General features: G+C 40.2%; 1 protein-coding gene across 1 annotated transcript in view; it reads right to left on the reverse strand.

Annotated features, from left to right (window-relative positions):
* DTWD2 (DTW domain containing 2) overlaps window positions 1–15,041 on the reverse strand; it is a 188,258-nt gene that overhangs the window by 138,430 nt on the left and 34,787 nt on the right. The window contains exon 3 of the mRNA XM_073878558.1: window positions 174–448. Coding sequence (XP_073734659.1) covers window positions 174–259 — 86 coding nt within the window. The 5' untranslated portion in view covers window positions 260–448. The remainder of the gene's footprint in view (window positions 1–173; window positions 449–15,041) is intronic.

A 15,041-nucleotide genomic window follows, 5' to 3' on the forward strand; every position in this document is an offset into this window, starting at 1 on the left:
CTCAAATTGCTAAAATCAGACTCCAGTTACTCCTTACTCACTATCGCCCCTTAGAAGATGAAAATGATGCCCTCTAAACTAGGTGTTTAAAGGGGCATCAAAGGGGGGAATATTAAGGAAAATCTGTGTCCTAAGGTGGCTGGCCGAGACAGCAAGAGAGTCCCAGTCCTTACCCCAGGGCTCCTCCAGGTTCTTCTCCCTGCTCTGCTTCCCACACGCACCAATCTGGGTTCTTCTCCCAGCCCCGCCTCGCGCACATGCCGGAAGTGCCAAGTATGCGGAAGTAGAAGTGTATAAATTGCCCCCTCTGTTTGTGCTTGGGATTCAGACCTTTGGAGATCACTCTCCTCTGAGCTGGCCAATGTTAAATAAACCTCCTATCCTCCAAGATCTCTGGGTGCCACTTGGTTCTTCCATCAGGCGATCCAGTCCAGGTTCCATAACAATACTAATGGAAGAATACAAACAACAGAAAAAAAAAAAAAAAAAAAGAATGAGCTACTAATATATATAACAATGTGTTTGAATCTAAAAATCATGATGCTGAGTATGATTCTATATACATAAAACTCTAGAAAATTCGAACCAATCTATAGTGACAAACACATTGGTGTTGGCATGGGGCCAAGGACAGAAGAAGTGTTGTATAGCAAGTGGCTCAAGGAAACTTTTATTTTTTATATTTTTTATTTAAATTCAACTGATTAACATATAATGTATTACTAGTTTTAGAGGTAGAGGTCAGTGATTCATCAGTCTTATATAATATCCAGCACTCATTACATCATATGTGCTCCTTAATGTCCATCACCCAATTACCCCATCCCCTCATGCCCTCCCCTCCAGCAACCCTCACTTTGTTTCCTATGATTAAGAGTCTCTTATGGTTTGTCTCCCTCTCTGATTTCATCTTGTTTTATTTTTTCCTCTCTTTTCCTATGATACTCTGCCTTGTTGCTTAAATTCTACATAGGATAATTCTTTCTCTGATTGATTTATTTAGCTTAGCATAATACCCTCTAGTTCCATCCACATCATTGCAATTGGCAAGATTTCATTTTTTTGAGGGCTGAGTAGTATTCTATTATATATATATATATATCACATCTTCTTTATCCATTCATCTGTGAATGGACATCTGGGCTTTTTCCATAGTTTGGCTATTGTGGACATTGCTGCTATAAACATTGGAGTGCAGGTGCCCCTTCGGATCACTACATTTGTATCTTTGGGGTAAATCCCTAATAGTGCAATTGCTGGGTCATGGGGTAGCTCTATTTTCAACTTTTTGAGGAACTGCCATACTGTTTTCCAGAGTGGCTGCACAAGCTTGCATTCCCCCCACAATATAAGAGGGTTCCCTTTCTCTGCATCTTCACCAACATCATTGTTTCCTGACTGGTTAATTTTAGCCATTCTCACTGGTGGGAGGTGGTATCTCATTGTGGGATTTTTTTTGTTTTTTTTGTTCTGCCCGAGACAAAGACACCTGAGAATCAGTGCAACAGGCCCCTCCCCCAGAGGATCAGCAAGAACATCTGGCCAAGACCAAGCTTACTGATCACACAGAACTGCACAATTCCAGTGCTTGGGGAAAATAGTACATAGAATTCATGTTTTTTTTTCCCCACTATTCTTAGTTTTTCAATTTTAATTTTTTTCTCTTTCTTTTTTCAACCAATTTCTTATTTTATCAACTTTTTAAAAAATCCTTTTTAACTTTCATTTTTATATTACATTCTATCCTTTCACTGTATTTAATTTTATTTTTGTACATATGTAAGCTTTTCTTTCTTTACAATTTTGGGATGTAATTTTCTAATAAGCAGACCAAAATACACACAGGATCCAGTGTACTGCTGTTCTGTTCACCTGTCTGATTATATTCTCCTATTTTTTTTTAAATTAATTTTATGTTTTTCAGCTTGAGGCCTCTTCTGATTAGTGTATATTTCTCTGAGGTCATTGTTGCCATTTCAGTATTTTTTTTTCTCTTGTTCATCTATTCTTCTATGGAAAGAATGAGAAGACAGAAAAGGTCACCTCAAAAAAGAGAGTAAGAGGCAATACTGACTGCCAGGGACCTAATCAGTATGGATGTAAGTAAGATGTCAGAACTAGAGTTCAGAATATTGATTGTAAAGATACTAGCTGGGCTTGAAAAAAGCATAGAAGACACCAGAGACTCCCCTTCTAGAGAAATAAAAGAACTAAAATTTAATCAAGTCAAAATCAAAAAGGCTATTAACGAGATGCAATTAAAAATAGAGGCTCTAACTGCTAGGATAAATGAGGCAGAAGAGAGAATTAGTGATATAGAAGACAAAATGATGGAGAATAAAGAAGCTGAGAAAAAGTGATAAACAACTACTGGATCATGAGGGAAGAATTCAAGAGATAAGTGATACCATAAAGTAAAACAATATTAGAATCATTGGGATCCTAGAAGAAGTGGAAAGAGAGATTGGGGGGGAGGGGCAGATGGTATATTGGAGCAAATTATAGCAGAAAATTTCCCTAATCTGGGGAAGGAAACAGGCATTCAAGTCCCGGAGGCAGAGAACTTGCCTCAAAATCAATAAAAATAGTTCAACACCTTGACATGTAATAGTGAAACTTGCAAATTTCAGAGACAAAGAGAAAATCCTGAAAGCAGCTCAGGACAAGAGGTCCATAACCTACAAGGGTAGAAACATTAGACTGGCAGCAGGCCTACCCACAGAGACCTGGCAGGAAAGGACTGGCATGATATATTCAGGATGCTAAATGAGAAAAATATGCAGCCAAGAATACTTTAGCCAGCAAGGATGTCATTCAGAATAGAAGGGGAGATAAAAAGCTTCTAGGACAAACAGAAACTAAAAGAACTTGTGATCACTAAATTCACCCTGCAAGAAATATTAAGGGGCTCGGTCGGTAAAGCATCTGTCTTCGGCTCAGATCGTGATCCCGGAGCCCTGGAATGGAGCCACTTGTCATGCTCCCTGCTCAGCAGGGAGCCTGCTTCTCCTTCTCCTTCTGCTCCTCCCCTGATCGTGCTCACTCTCTCTTGCTCACTCTCTCAAATAAATAAAAAAAATCTTTAAAAAAACAAAAACAATAAAAATAAAAATGATACCATCCTTAATAACTCAGAAGAAATATAGCTTACTATTTAGCTGACATCTATATAAGGAAGGTCTTTATAAGCATAAGGGCAATGCAACAAAAGCATAAATGACAAATGTTTATATGGTTACATTAAACTGTAGAACATTTGCATGCCAAAACCAACTTAATGAAATTTTTAAAAACTTAAAATCTATCACTCCCTTTTCACCCATAAAGAAAGGTCATTTGCCGTTTGACTTCCAAGTGTTTGTTGACATGACGGACGGAAAGATTTGGAGGGGTTATATCATGGAACCACTGAGTACGGATCTGGTAATCAGCCAATAGACATAGATATAGCCATATCCATTATTAAAATGCTGGTTTATAATAACTGCTGCCTGGAGCCCCACCTTCCCTACTCTTGGTCCAGCAGCCAAAAAGGTAAACTTGGCACAGCAGGAGGCCTCTGGGACCCTGATCCAGCCCTGCTATTTGCATCCACTCTGAATGAACAATTGGGCCCTATGTGATACTGATTATTAAATATTTTAATATCACCCTTTACTGTATAGATGTCATCCCAAAGCATTTTTAGTAGCAGCAGGAAAAACCATCTCTTCCCTTCCTCCCTCCCTCCCTCTCCTCCTGACCTAGAACTGTGTTGCATGAGTTTACCTCTACAACTGCCAGGAAGAATGACAGAGAAAATTATTAACTAAAAATTTTTAAATAAGAAGATTCAGATAGTATCCAAGAAAATTATTATCTCTAATGCTAAATAAAAGACTTTAGTAATCTCTACTTCCAACATGGGGCTTGAACTCATGACCCTGAGATCAACTAAATAAAACACTTCAAAAGAGGGTGGAAAGTAGGGAGATCATGAGAGAAAAGCAAAGTGCAAAGAAGATGGATGGGGAGCCCCCACGAGAAGATGATGAAGGATAAATCCCCATCTGTCTGTGGGAATACCAAGTACACTCCCTAATCAGGGATTTTCAAAGTTGGTATCTATGGTCTAGGCTTATAGATGTCATGCCCTATGTTAAACTAAGGGGATAAAAATCTGAACCTTGAAATTACTTGCAAAATACCTCCTTCCTGACAGCTTTGAGCCCCAGAGATCATCTGGGTCTAACATGTCATTTGTTGCCAATTCCTCATTTGTGCTAATAACTAGAAGTCATATGCCCCCACCCCCACTTGCCTTTTAAATATTCCTGTATTTTGAAATGCAGTATAGAGGGAAATAGAAACTTTTTCTTAAAAGCTTCCTGGCAGCTATCTTTTGTTCTTCATCCTTAAATATCCTTGAGGGGGAAAGTTGCAAAAGTAATTATTAAGTAACTTTTGGTTTGGGGGTGCCTGGGTGGCTCAGTTGGTTAAGTAACCAACTGTTGGTTTCAGCTCAGGTCACGATCTCAGGGTCATGAAATCGAGCCCCGCATCAGGCTCCACACTTATGGCAGAGTCTGCTTGGGACTCTCTCTCCCTCTCCCTCTCCTCTCCCTCCCTCTCTCTCTCTAAAATAAATAAATAAATCTTAAAAAAAAAGAAAGAAAGAAAGAAACTCTTGGTTTCAAAGTTGACATTCCATAATCAGTATCTAGAGTCAAAATCCTTGAGCAGAGGGAGAGGATAGGTTTTGTTCATCAGCTTTCCCCCAAAGCAACAACCCTGTATGTGAGCTCCTGTAGTAACCCACAAGGACCTTAAACTCAAGATCTGTGCATCATCCTGTCCTTGGTGTTGTGAACCAGGAGCCTCAAAATGGTGCTAGAATTCAGCCTGAGATGAAAATATAGAAGCAGAAACCATCATCGTAGAATTGTGGAAATCTGGAATCACAGGCCTCCTCAAAGATAATCTTCTATAACCTACTTATTTTATAGCTAAGGAAATAGGGCCAGATATTTTAAGTTACTAATGAAACATCTGACAGCAAGGCAGTGCTAGACAGAGCCAAGTCTCCACTTCCTTTTTCATGTATTTTCTTGAAGGCACCAACTAAATAATTAGGAGAAATCAGACTGTAATAATGCTATCTATGGACCAATCATTCCATGGTAGGCAGAACACAGGACTTAACCTTCTTCTGTAGATTTAGACAGCTGAAAGTGAATATCTTATTTAGACAATTGGGGAAATCTGAATAAGGTCTGTAGATTAGAAAACAGTATTAAATCAATGTTCATTTTCTTCAAAATTGTATGGGGTTGTATAAGAGAATATCCTTGTATTGGGGAATTATACACTGAAGTATTTCAGCATGAGGCATCATGTCTGCAACTTCCTCTTAATTGGTTTTAAAAAATGTGTTTGTGTATGTGGAGAGGGAGGGGGGAGAGAGACATGACTTGGACTAGAACGATAACAGAGAAATGAAAAGAAAGGCACAGATTGAGGAAGTCTTTTCCAAGTAAAGTCAAAATATTGGCTGATTGTTTAGATATACAGAGTAAGGGAAAAAAGAATCCTGGGAAACTCATAGATTTTTGGTTGGAGTAAATGAGTGATGATGGTGTCATCAATTGAGATAAGGAAGACTGGGGTGATAAATGAGTTTAGGGGAGAGGGGTGCCAAAATAGGGTACCAAAAGTTCTGTTTTGTCCATGCCATGTTTCAAGCACCAACACTGAAATTATGTGGAGATACCAAGTGTGCTGTTGGATATAAGAATCTGGAATATTAAGCAGAGGGCAAGGATGGAAATACAGATTTGAAATTAATGCTGATACTATTAAATGTGCTTTTTTTTTTTTTTTTAAGTAGGCTCCATGCCCAGCATGGAGCCCAATGGAGGGCTTGAACTCATGACCCTGAGATCAAGATCTGAGCTCAATAGTCGGAAGTTTAAGGGGCTGAGCCACCCAGGTACTACTAATTAAATGTGCTTTTGATTTTTAAAACAAAACAAAACAGAGATTTGGGGCACCTGGTTGGTTCAGCCGGTTGAGCAGCTGCTTTCAGCTCAGGTCATGATCTCAGGACCCTGGGATCAAGTCCCACATCCAGCTCCTTGCTCAGTGGGGAGACTACTTCTCCCTCTGCCTGCCACTCCCCCTGCCTGTGCTCACTATGTCTCTCTCTCTCTGATTTAAAAACAAACAAACAAACAAACAAACAAAAAAACAGAGATTCGACTGTAGCCTAGAAATACCAGGGGTTTATCTGATTCCAGAAGCAGATGCAAATAAAATGAGCCATCGCTGTAATTTTTATAGCTTTTACTACAGCTAGCTCCGTGAAATCTTCTCAAAGCCCTTTGATTGTATGGTAGACTTCCAAAAGATCTGGAACGTTGGTGCTTCTATATCTGTTTTCAGTTTATTGTTCATGGGGGTAGGACTGGTGGTGAAAGGAAAGGGGACAGATGAACAGGGAAAAATCTGATATTTCTCAAAACAAATGTGAATCGTTGAAATAGCATATATATATGATTTAACAGAAAGAGAATTCTAAAATAAATATCCTTTGAATTTCATTATACTTCCAACCTCAAAATTCCTGCAAAGATGAACATGAGGTAGCCTTGCCAATTGACACACTCCTTTGAACAGTTTGAAACAGAGCAACACTACATTGAATTCCATGCTAAAGCAGATGGTGCTATACCAAAGCTCTGGTGTTGTTTCTGAAATTATAACTTTAATTTATATTTTCATTACAAATATTGAATTAATTTATATATTAATTATTTTAAATTATAACATTTAATATAGCACTTAGCAATTTATAAAGCCCTTTTACCAATATTATTTCATTTTGTTCTTCCCTACATCCTTACAAGGTAAAGAAGATATATATATTATATATAAAGAAGATATATATATTTTTCCTTATCTGACAGATAAAGAAAAAAAAATGACAGCCTTGGAAAATGTAGTGGCTTGTCTACATTAACATGGTTATTTTGAGTGACAAGACAAGGCAATGAAAGCCAGCCAGATCTTCTCCCTCTGGGGCTGATTCTCTTTCTGTGTTACTATGAAGACTCTCATTTTTTTCCAAACTGCTGAGTGGATATTTATTAATAGTGTTCCCAATTTCATAATATACCAAACTGACATAACATAGAATGAAATGAATACTTTGACATCATGAAATTAGATCAGAAAGAGCTAAAACTAGCATTTCTAGCTCCTGAGTTGCTATTTCTTAACTAATCCATTGAACATTCATTCACCAATCGTTCAGGGACAGATGTTCCACCATTGTAAACCATTGTCTCTATGACCAAAATACCTTGAGCTAAAACCTATCACCAAAATATGCCTGGCATAAATTCTCCTGAAAATGCCTCTAATTCAGTTTCTTACCGCTTTTAACTACATTTTTTCTCAAGCTTCCAAAGAGATAATGGTTACATTATATAAGCAACATGTATGTTTTTAAAAACCCTTTTGCAGAAGGAAGTTTAAAAATCACAAAATTGCTGAAGCAGATGTGGCTATTGCCACAAAAAAAAAAAAAAAAAGGTTGTTTAAAAAAAAGCTAAACATACAAATAATGTTAGAATATCAGATGTTAGCATGCTGGAGTGGACTCATCTGGCAGTCACACATGGGAAATCTCACATTTTACATTTTGGAGACACGTTATACACAAAGCCCCTATTCAGTGAAATTGTCATTATATGAGCATATGATGAATGATTTGTTTATTTTAGAAGAGGTGTGAGCACAGTTTAACACCAGCCCAGAGAATCTCAAGTTAAAATTTTCTCCTCTAAGCATCATGTTTCTCTTCTAAAATCTCTCTCTCTCTCTCTCTCTCTCTCTCTCTCTCGGTAAAAAACAGCATTCATTCTTGCATTCAAACTATAGCTTCTGAATACAAGCTCCAGAATTAGAATTCAATATGGTACCCTGTCAGTTGACAACAATTAATTTTGGCCTGAGGCATATAGGTAGAATCTCAATTAATTTGTTACTTATCCTGGAGTACTCCTGTACTAAAAACACAACTGTTACGTAAAACAGGCCGGAAGGCGAATACCAAAAAGATTTATACTCTTATTTAGCCAAACCAGAATTATTCTAAGACAATATAATCCATGATGTGAAAGATGAGTGGTATATGTAATTCAAAACAGTCCATATCTCCAAAAAGGAATTTAGGACCTGCATTTTAGTAGGATATGAATACTTGACATCTTGAGAGTTCACAACTAAAAAAACATGAAGTTATTTTATGAATACAGAAGATCTAACTGGACAAGAGGTAGGTTTGAAATTCTGGTTCCTAACCGCAATAGTTTCAAACCAAAAATCCTTGTAAAGAATCTGAAATGCGGGCGCCTGGGTGGCTCAGTTGGTTGGGCGACTGCCTTCGGCTCAGGTCATGATCCTGGAGTCCCGGGATCGAGTCCCGCATCGGGCTCCCTGCTCTGCGGGGGGTCTGCTTCTCCCTCTGACCCTCTTCCCTCTCATGCTCTGTCTCTCATTCTCTCTCTCTCAAATGAATGAATAAAATCTTAAAAAAAAAAAAAAGAATCTGAAATGCATCCTGCTCTAGATAATTCACAAAGCCTGGCCAGCCCAATTACAGCTCTTACCCCAGTTCTCTGCCCCCATCTCTCCAAGTTCTCGTCACTCAGATGGAAGTTCTGATTCCCTGTCTGGCCCCAAGCTTTGGAACCAGTGCTGTCTTCCCTTTGGTAGGACAGTTTGGAAGTCCTTTTCATTCTGTTTTTGGGTATTTTCTAAATTCTCTATGAGAAGCAATTAAAAATCAGTTTTTAAGAAGCAATAAAAATATTTTTAAGGGATTTAAGGATCACTGGTTCAGCATGCAAGGGATTCAGTGATAAGTAATGACTATTCTTGCCATCGTCGCCTCCCAGCTCCAACTCCCAGGAGTGATCACCACCCTCAGACTCTGGGTCTTGTCCCCTCTACTATCACAGAGAGCTTGGGCCCTTCAGTGAGTCTGGCTCTTGCCACTCTCATCCCTGGAACTGGGCCCCCATTAACTGCTGGCTTCCTTCATTACAACACTCACTCTCAGGCCACCCCTTTCACATCTGGTTGAGCCTTTCTGAAGGTGACTACTTTCCTGGCTCACCACTGTTACCTGTTGCCGGGTTCCTTAGAGGCCAAGGTCTGAAAGGCTTGGGGAGGTTGCCAACTGATGACCCATAGGGCAAATTTGGTCCTCTAACATAATTGGTATGGCATACTAGATATTTGCAATTTTAAAATGTCTTCAGGCCAAGGGCGCCTGGGTGGCTCAGTTGTTAAGCGTCTGCCTTTGGCTTGGGTCATGATCCCAGGGTACTGGGATCGAGTCCCACATTGGGCTCCCTGCTCAGCGGGAACCCTGCTTCTCCCTCTGACCCTCTCCCCTGCTTGTGTTCCTGCTCTCGGTCTCTCTCTCTCTGTGTCAAATAAATAAATAAAAATCGTAAAATAAAATAAAATAAAATGTCTTCAGGCCAAAAAGATGTTCTCCAGTTTGCCATAGTCTCCAGCACTCCTTATTGTATTACACCTACCCCTTTATTAATTTTCTCACCTGCCTAGGACTTGGAGCCATTTGAGTTAGAGCTCTAGAGAGAGAGCCCCTCGACTGTCCCAACAGAGCTCCCATCAATATCTCAGTGGGTTCTGTTTACCCCTTGCCTCAGCCGAATGTCTAATTTCAAGTCTCAATTTCTCCTGGTCTTTCTCACTCCATTGACGTCAGCAAGCCAACTGTGTGAAATGACAACACCATCTCGAGGCCAACAAAGAGGGGGATCAAGGGTCAATCCTTGGACACACTCTAGAATTCCTGACTTGTTTCCTACATCCCTCCAAATTACAGCTGCACTCTGAAGAAATTTGAAAAGAAACTCACCAGAAGAGGGAAGCAAAGAACAGCCCAGATGTGCATGAAGATGAATGACTACAGTTACTTTAGGAGTTAAAAGCAACAACCGCAAAGATGGACGGATGTTCATTGCCCGACCTCTCCATATGGAGTAGTTATCTTCAGAAAGTACAGCAAGTACTACGCCCACAATAGCCAAGCATTCACATTCCATGCAGTATATGATTTGTGGGATTTAAGGAAGCATTTCATATGAGCTTGGGGGAGATTTGGAGGGAGAAGGATTCAGGATAGGTGGGACCAAAAAAAGTCAGATGACAGAAGAGGCAAGCAAGCAAGCGTGGGTGGAAGTAAGGAGGAAGGGAGGCAGGGAAGCAGGAAGGCAAATTAGCAGTTTATTGAGCATGTACTAGGTACCAAGTACGGACTCAATCCTTTTATAGACATCATCTCATTTAATATTCACACTGTCCCTTAAGTTCAGAGACTTGAGGATTTACTCAAGGTCACGGGGGGATAAAGCAACAAAGTCAAAATGTAAAGCCAAATCTGTGACTCAAAAGTCCTTGTCCTTTTCATTGTCACCAAAGTCTCTCCAAGGTGATTCATTTTAATTGGTGCAGCAGATGTGTTCATGAGAGCTAACTCAGTGGTTTCCCTTGTGGCTTAAACAAATAAGTGTGTTTAACTTTTAAAACGGTCCTGGGAGATAAGTGTTGTTTTTTCCTTTTTTCACAGAAAAGGAAACTAAAGGTCAAAGAACTTAAATATCATACCGAAAGTCAAGGGGTTTGCAAGCATCAGCACTGTCCCTTAGTGTAGGCAGCAGGCAGAAGGGTCACCCATTCTCTGGGCATCTTGCAAAGAGGGGAGCTAGGTAGGGCCAGGCTGCAGCTGAATATGTAACAGGGCTGTGCTTTCAAGGGAGGGATCCCACCCCCTGTGGCTCTCCCTTTTACAGGGCAGGATGATATCGGAATTATAAGCAAGGGACAGAGAGTCCGCGCTTGAGCACTAACTGGTCAAGCACTTGTCTGTGAACACTAGTTGGTTTGGGGCACAGTTCTTCCCACTGGGGAGAAAGGAAGCCACCGGTACCACAAGAAGGTGTTTCAGACGTAGCCCCTTCCACCAGTGAGGGGAGAGGCATCGCCTGCTCCAGCTAGTTCATCCAAACGACCCAGAAAGAACTTCTAGGATCCTTTAGTGGACAATCCAGCTTCTCTTTATTCATTCAACAAAAAAATTGGCAGAGGCAGAACTTGAATCCAGATCTTTCAACTTCAGAACCCAGGAAGGACTTAGAAACCTAGCCCTTGTTGAGTGAAGACAACAGCAGAATCCAGGGGCTATGGCAAAGTCAAGGTTGTGTCACATGACTTATTTGTGTTTTCAGGGGTTCAAAGAGCAGGTGATCGTCAAGTGGGTAAATGCCAGCATCCTGGTTCCAAGTGATGGATCCACTCATAATACCCCAGACACAGCTAAGGACTTGAGGAGGAAGATGGCTCCAACTGGGTGAGAAAGACCTCAGAGACTAACAAAGGAAGTCATAGGAAACCTTTTCCATTAAGTTCAAAAGGCATTTCTACTTTAAGAGGTTTGGCTCTTTCCTACTAATTAATAATATCATTTTTTGTTTGTAAAATAAAGTAGTAAACACGAGGGACTAATCACACATATAAGGAGTCCTATGAGAAATGCTTTCACGAATAACTTCTCCCATGATATTTTTTAAAATTTCCATTTAATTTTTAACTATAATTCATTTTTAAATACAGGTTTCCTTATACTACATTTACAGTTTTCTCTGACTGTTCTGTTTTCATTTTATCTCTAAAGTAGATTTAGAGCAAAGACCTGCATTTTCTTGTATTCTCTAAAAGGTCAAGGGATGTTTTGTTGTATCATGTGAAGAACCATTCTTATGAAACTGAACTGATCTGTGAATTTTCCTATTTTTATTTCTTTCTATCCTAAAACTGAACCAGAGATGACAGGGGAAAACAGTTTTCTTTTATAATAAAAAAATTCACAAATAGCTCATTCGATGAAGTGATATTACCTCCTTTTTGCCTGAGATCAAAATCAGGGCTCCAGTGTTCATTCGTTCCTACATTTGATCCTTGAAGGCATGGATTATGGGTCAAATGACACATTGCTAATGTACATGATTCACAAAGGTCATTTGAAAATGGAACATTCACAGGGCACCTGGGTGGCTCAGTCGTTAAGCGTCTGCCTTTGGCTCAGGTCATGATCCCAGGGTCCTGGGATTGAATCCCACATCGGACTCTCTGCTCCAAGGGAAGCCTGCTTCTCCCTCTCCCACTCCCCCTGCTTGTGTTCCCTCTCTTGCTGTCTCTCTCTCTGTCAAGTAAATAAAAATAAAATCTTAAAAAAAAAATGGAACATTCACCCTGGAGATAGATTTCGTTTTTCTTTTATTTCCTTCCTTCTTCCTTCTTGCTTCCTTCCCTATTTCCCTTCTTCCCTTTGGCTGTAAACAACCTATCATTTAATTCATTAATATACTTCATACTAATAGTAAAGTTCTGTTTTGTGAAAAAAATGAAAGCCCTGAGTGTTAAAAGATAAATACTAGAAATTATTTTTTTTCTTACTGAATCTCTACTGCATTTTACTTTCTTTTTTTTTTAAGATTTTATGTATTTATTTATTTGAGAGAGAGAATGAGAGAGAGAGAGCATGAGAGGGGGGAGGGTCAGAGGGAGAAGCAGACTCCCCGCTGAGCAGGGAGCCCGATGTGGGACTCGATCCCAGGACTCCAGGATCATGACCTGAGCCGAAGACAGTCGCTTAACCAACTGAGCCACCCAGGTGCCCTACTGCATTTTACTTTCTAAATACAGCTTATGTTACTGTTAATTTACTGTGCTTTGAACATGTATCTTGGTAGTTTTACAAGACCATTTCTTGGTACTTGGGATAGGTGGGGAGGTAGGGAAGTGGGGGGGTGGTGATTGGGTTTCCCTAGAAGCACATCCTGAGATGAGGAATTTGAGTGCAGGTAGTTAACTTGGGAAGTGAATTTCAGAAGCCCCATTAAGGGTGTGGGGAGGTGAGACAGGGAAGGGAAAAGTGGAAGGCAATAAAATTAGCTTTTATTAAGCAGATTACAGCTGTGAGCATCTGAGCCTCGATTCCACCAGATAGCACGCAGACAGGTAGAATTTGGTTTTGAGTCGTCCCATTGAGAACCAAGGCTTTCCTGAGGGAGAAGGGAGGTAGACATAAATATGGAAAGAGGGAAGATAAGAAAGACTCTGTGGTATTTGATTGGAACTGTCAGTATTAGTATGAACTCATAATTTTTAAAAAGCATGTGTGTGTGTGTGTGTGTGTGTGTGTGTGTGTGTGTGTTTAAAGGAAAGAACCTGGGTGCCTGGGTGGCTCAGTCAGTTAAGCGTCTGCCTTCGGCTCAGGTCATGATCCCAGGGTCTTGGGTTTGAGTCCTGTGTCACTTCAGGCTCCCTGCTCATCAGGGAGTCTGCTTCTCCCTCTCCCTCTGCCGCTCCTCCACTTGTGCTCTCTGGCTCTCTCTCTCTGTCAAATAAATAAATAAAATCTTAAAAAAAAAAAAAGAAAGGAAAGAACCTATATCTGAGGGAGCTAAGATAGGCAGTAGTGAACTGAAACAAAGTAAGAAATCCCAAAGGGGAAACCTAGAGGAAAAGAGATTTTTCTTCCTTTTTGGACAGTTTCCTTCTAGAGTTCTTCTCTGCTCTAAACAGGACATATTTTACATTTTTATTTAATGAGGGTGTTGCCTGAGAAGTCACTTTTCTATTACTCAGTTCAAGAAAGCAGGATAACATTTGCCATAACATAAGCCTTTCTTCATTTTTATAAAATAAACACGAGGGACTAATCACACAAATTCAATATTTGATAAGCAAAAGGGTTGTAATAGGAGGAGGGGTAGCATCAAGTAAAAGATTTGATCCTTTCTTTAAAAAACAGAGTGAGGGGCGCCTGGGTGGCTCAGTTGGTTAAGCAACTGCCTTTGGCTTAGATCATGATTCTGGAGCCCCGGGATCGAGTCCTGCATCGGGCTCCCTGCTCAGCAGGGAGTCTGCTTCTCCCTCTGACCTTCCTCTCTCTCATGCTCTCTACCATTCTCTCTCTCAATAAATTTAAAATAAAAATCTTTAAAAAAGAAAAAAAACAGAGTGAGGTCATCCTGAGACAGGGAAACTGAAGAGACCCCCATGAGGGAAAAAAAAAAACTATTTTTTTTCCTTCTCTGCTTTTCCAGCTTCTAATCTTGCTAGGACCTGCACACCCCACTCTACACATGCCTTGTAATGTGAACAGCATGAGTCCTCCTGGCAAAGGACAAAGAGAAAATGATGGCTTTGGAGTCTTCCAGCACAATCGATAACATGTAAGTGTGAGAGGATGGGGTCGTCATAAACCTTGTCCAAGACCACCAACGCCAAACACGTTGACACCGAGACCCATGGCTTCAGGAAATGAGTGACTTAATGAGGGACACCTGGACCCTGTCCTTGTTTTGACCAGTTCCTGGATACCTAAGAGGACACGTGCAGCAAACCATAATCGTCAATAAAAACCCCAGACCCCAAGCAAAGAAGAGACTCATGCTCTTCTCCTTTTTGTGTCTCCCAGACACTCTGTCTGTATCTCTTTCTGTATATATATATAGATCTATCTTCAATAAACTCTGCTTTCACTTCCTGCTGTTTGATTTCCATCCTTTGTGAAGCCGAGGACCCTCTTCGCTAGTCTTCTGACCCAGCCTGCCTGCGTCAATCTGATTCTAAGAGTGGCAGATAATTCCAAGGAGCCTTTCCCCTGAGGACAGTTGTAACTGCAGGAAACACAAAACATCTAATCATGAGCATCAGCATGCTAACAAGTGAATGAAGAACCGGATCAACATGCAGACGAAGAGCTCCAGGAAATGGACCTGAAATTTGGGACTACTTCTGTTCTGGGTATGTTACTCAGTTCCTGAAGAGGTAGCTGAGAGTCTGAATATATTGATATTCATAAATATATACTTGCTCTCCTTTGTCCTCTTAGCTTCTTTAGAAGACATAAAATTATTAAAGTAGTAATTATAACAATGTATTTATTGTTTTGGCTT

The sequence above is a fragment of the Callorhinus ursinus genome, unplaced genomic scaffold (genome assembly GCF_003265705.2).
Source record: "Callorhinus ursinus isolate GAN/ISIS: 27379988/994484 unplaced genomic scaffold, GSC_fseal_2.0 scaffold30, whole genome shotgun sequence".
Classification (NCBI taxonomy): Eukaryota; Metazoa; Chordata; class Mammalia; order Carnivora; family Otariidae; genus Callorhinus; species Callorhinus ursinus.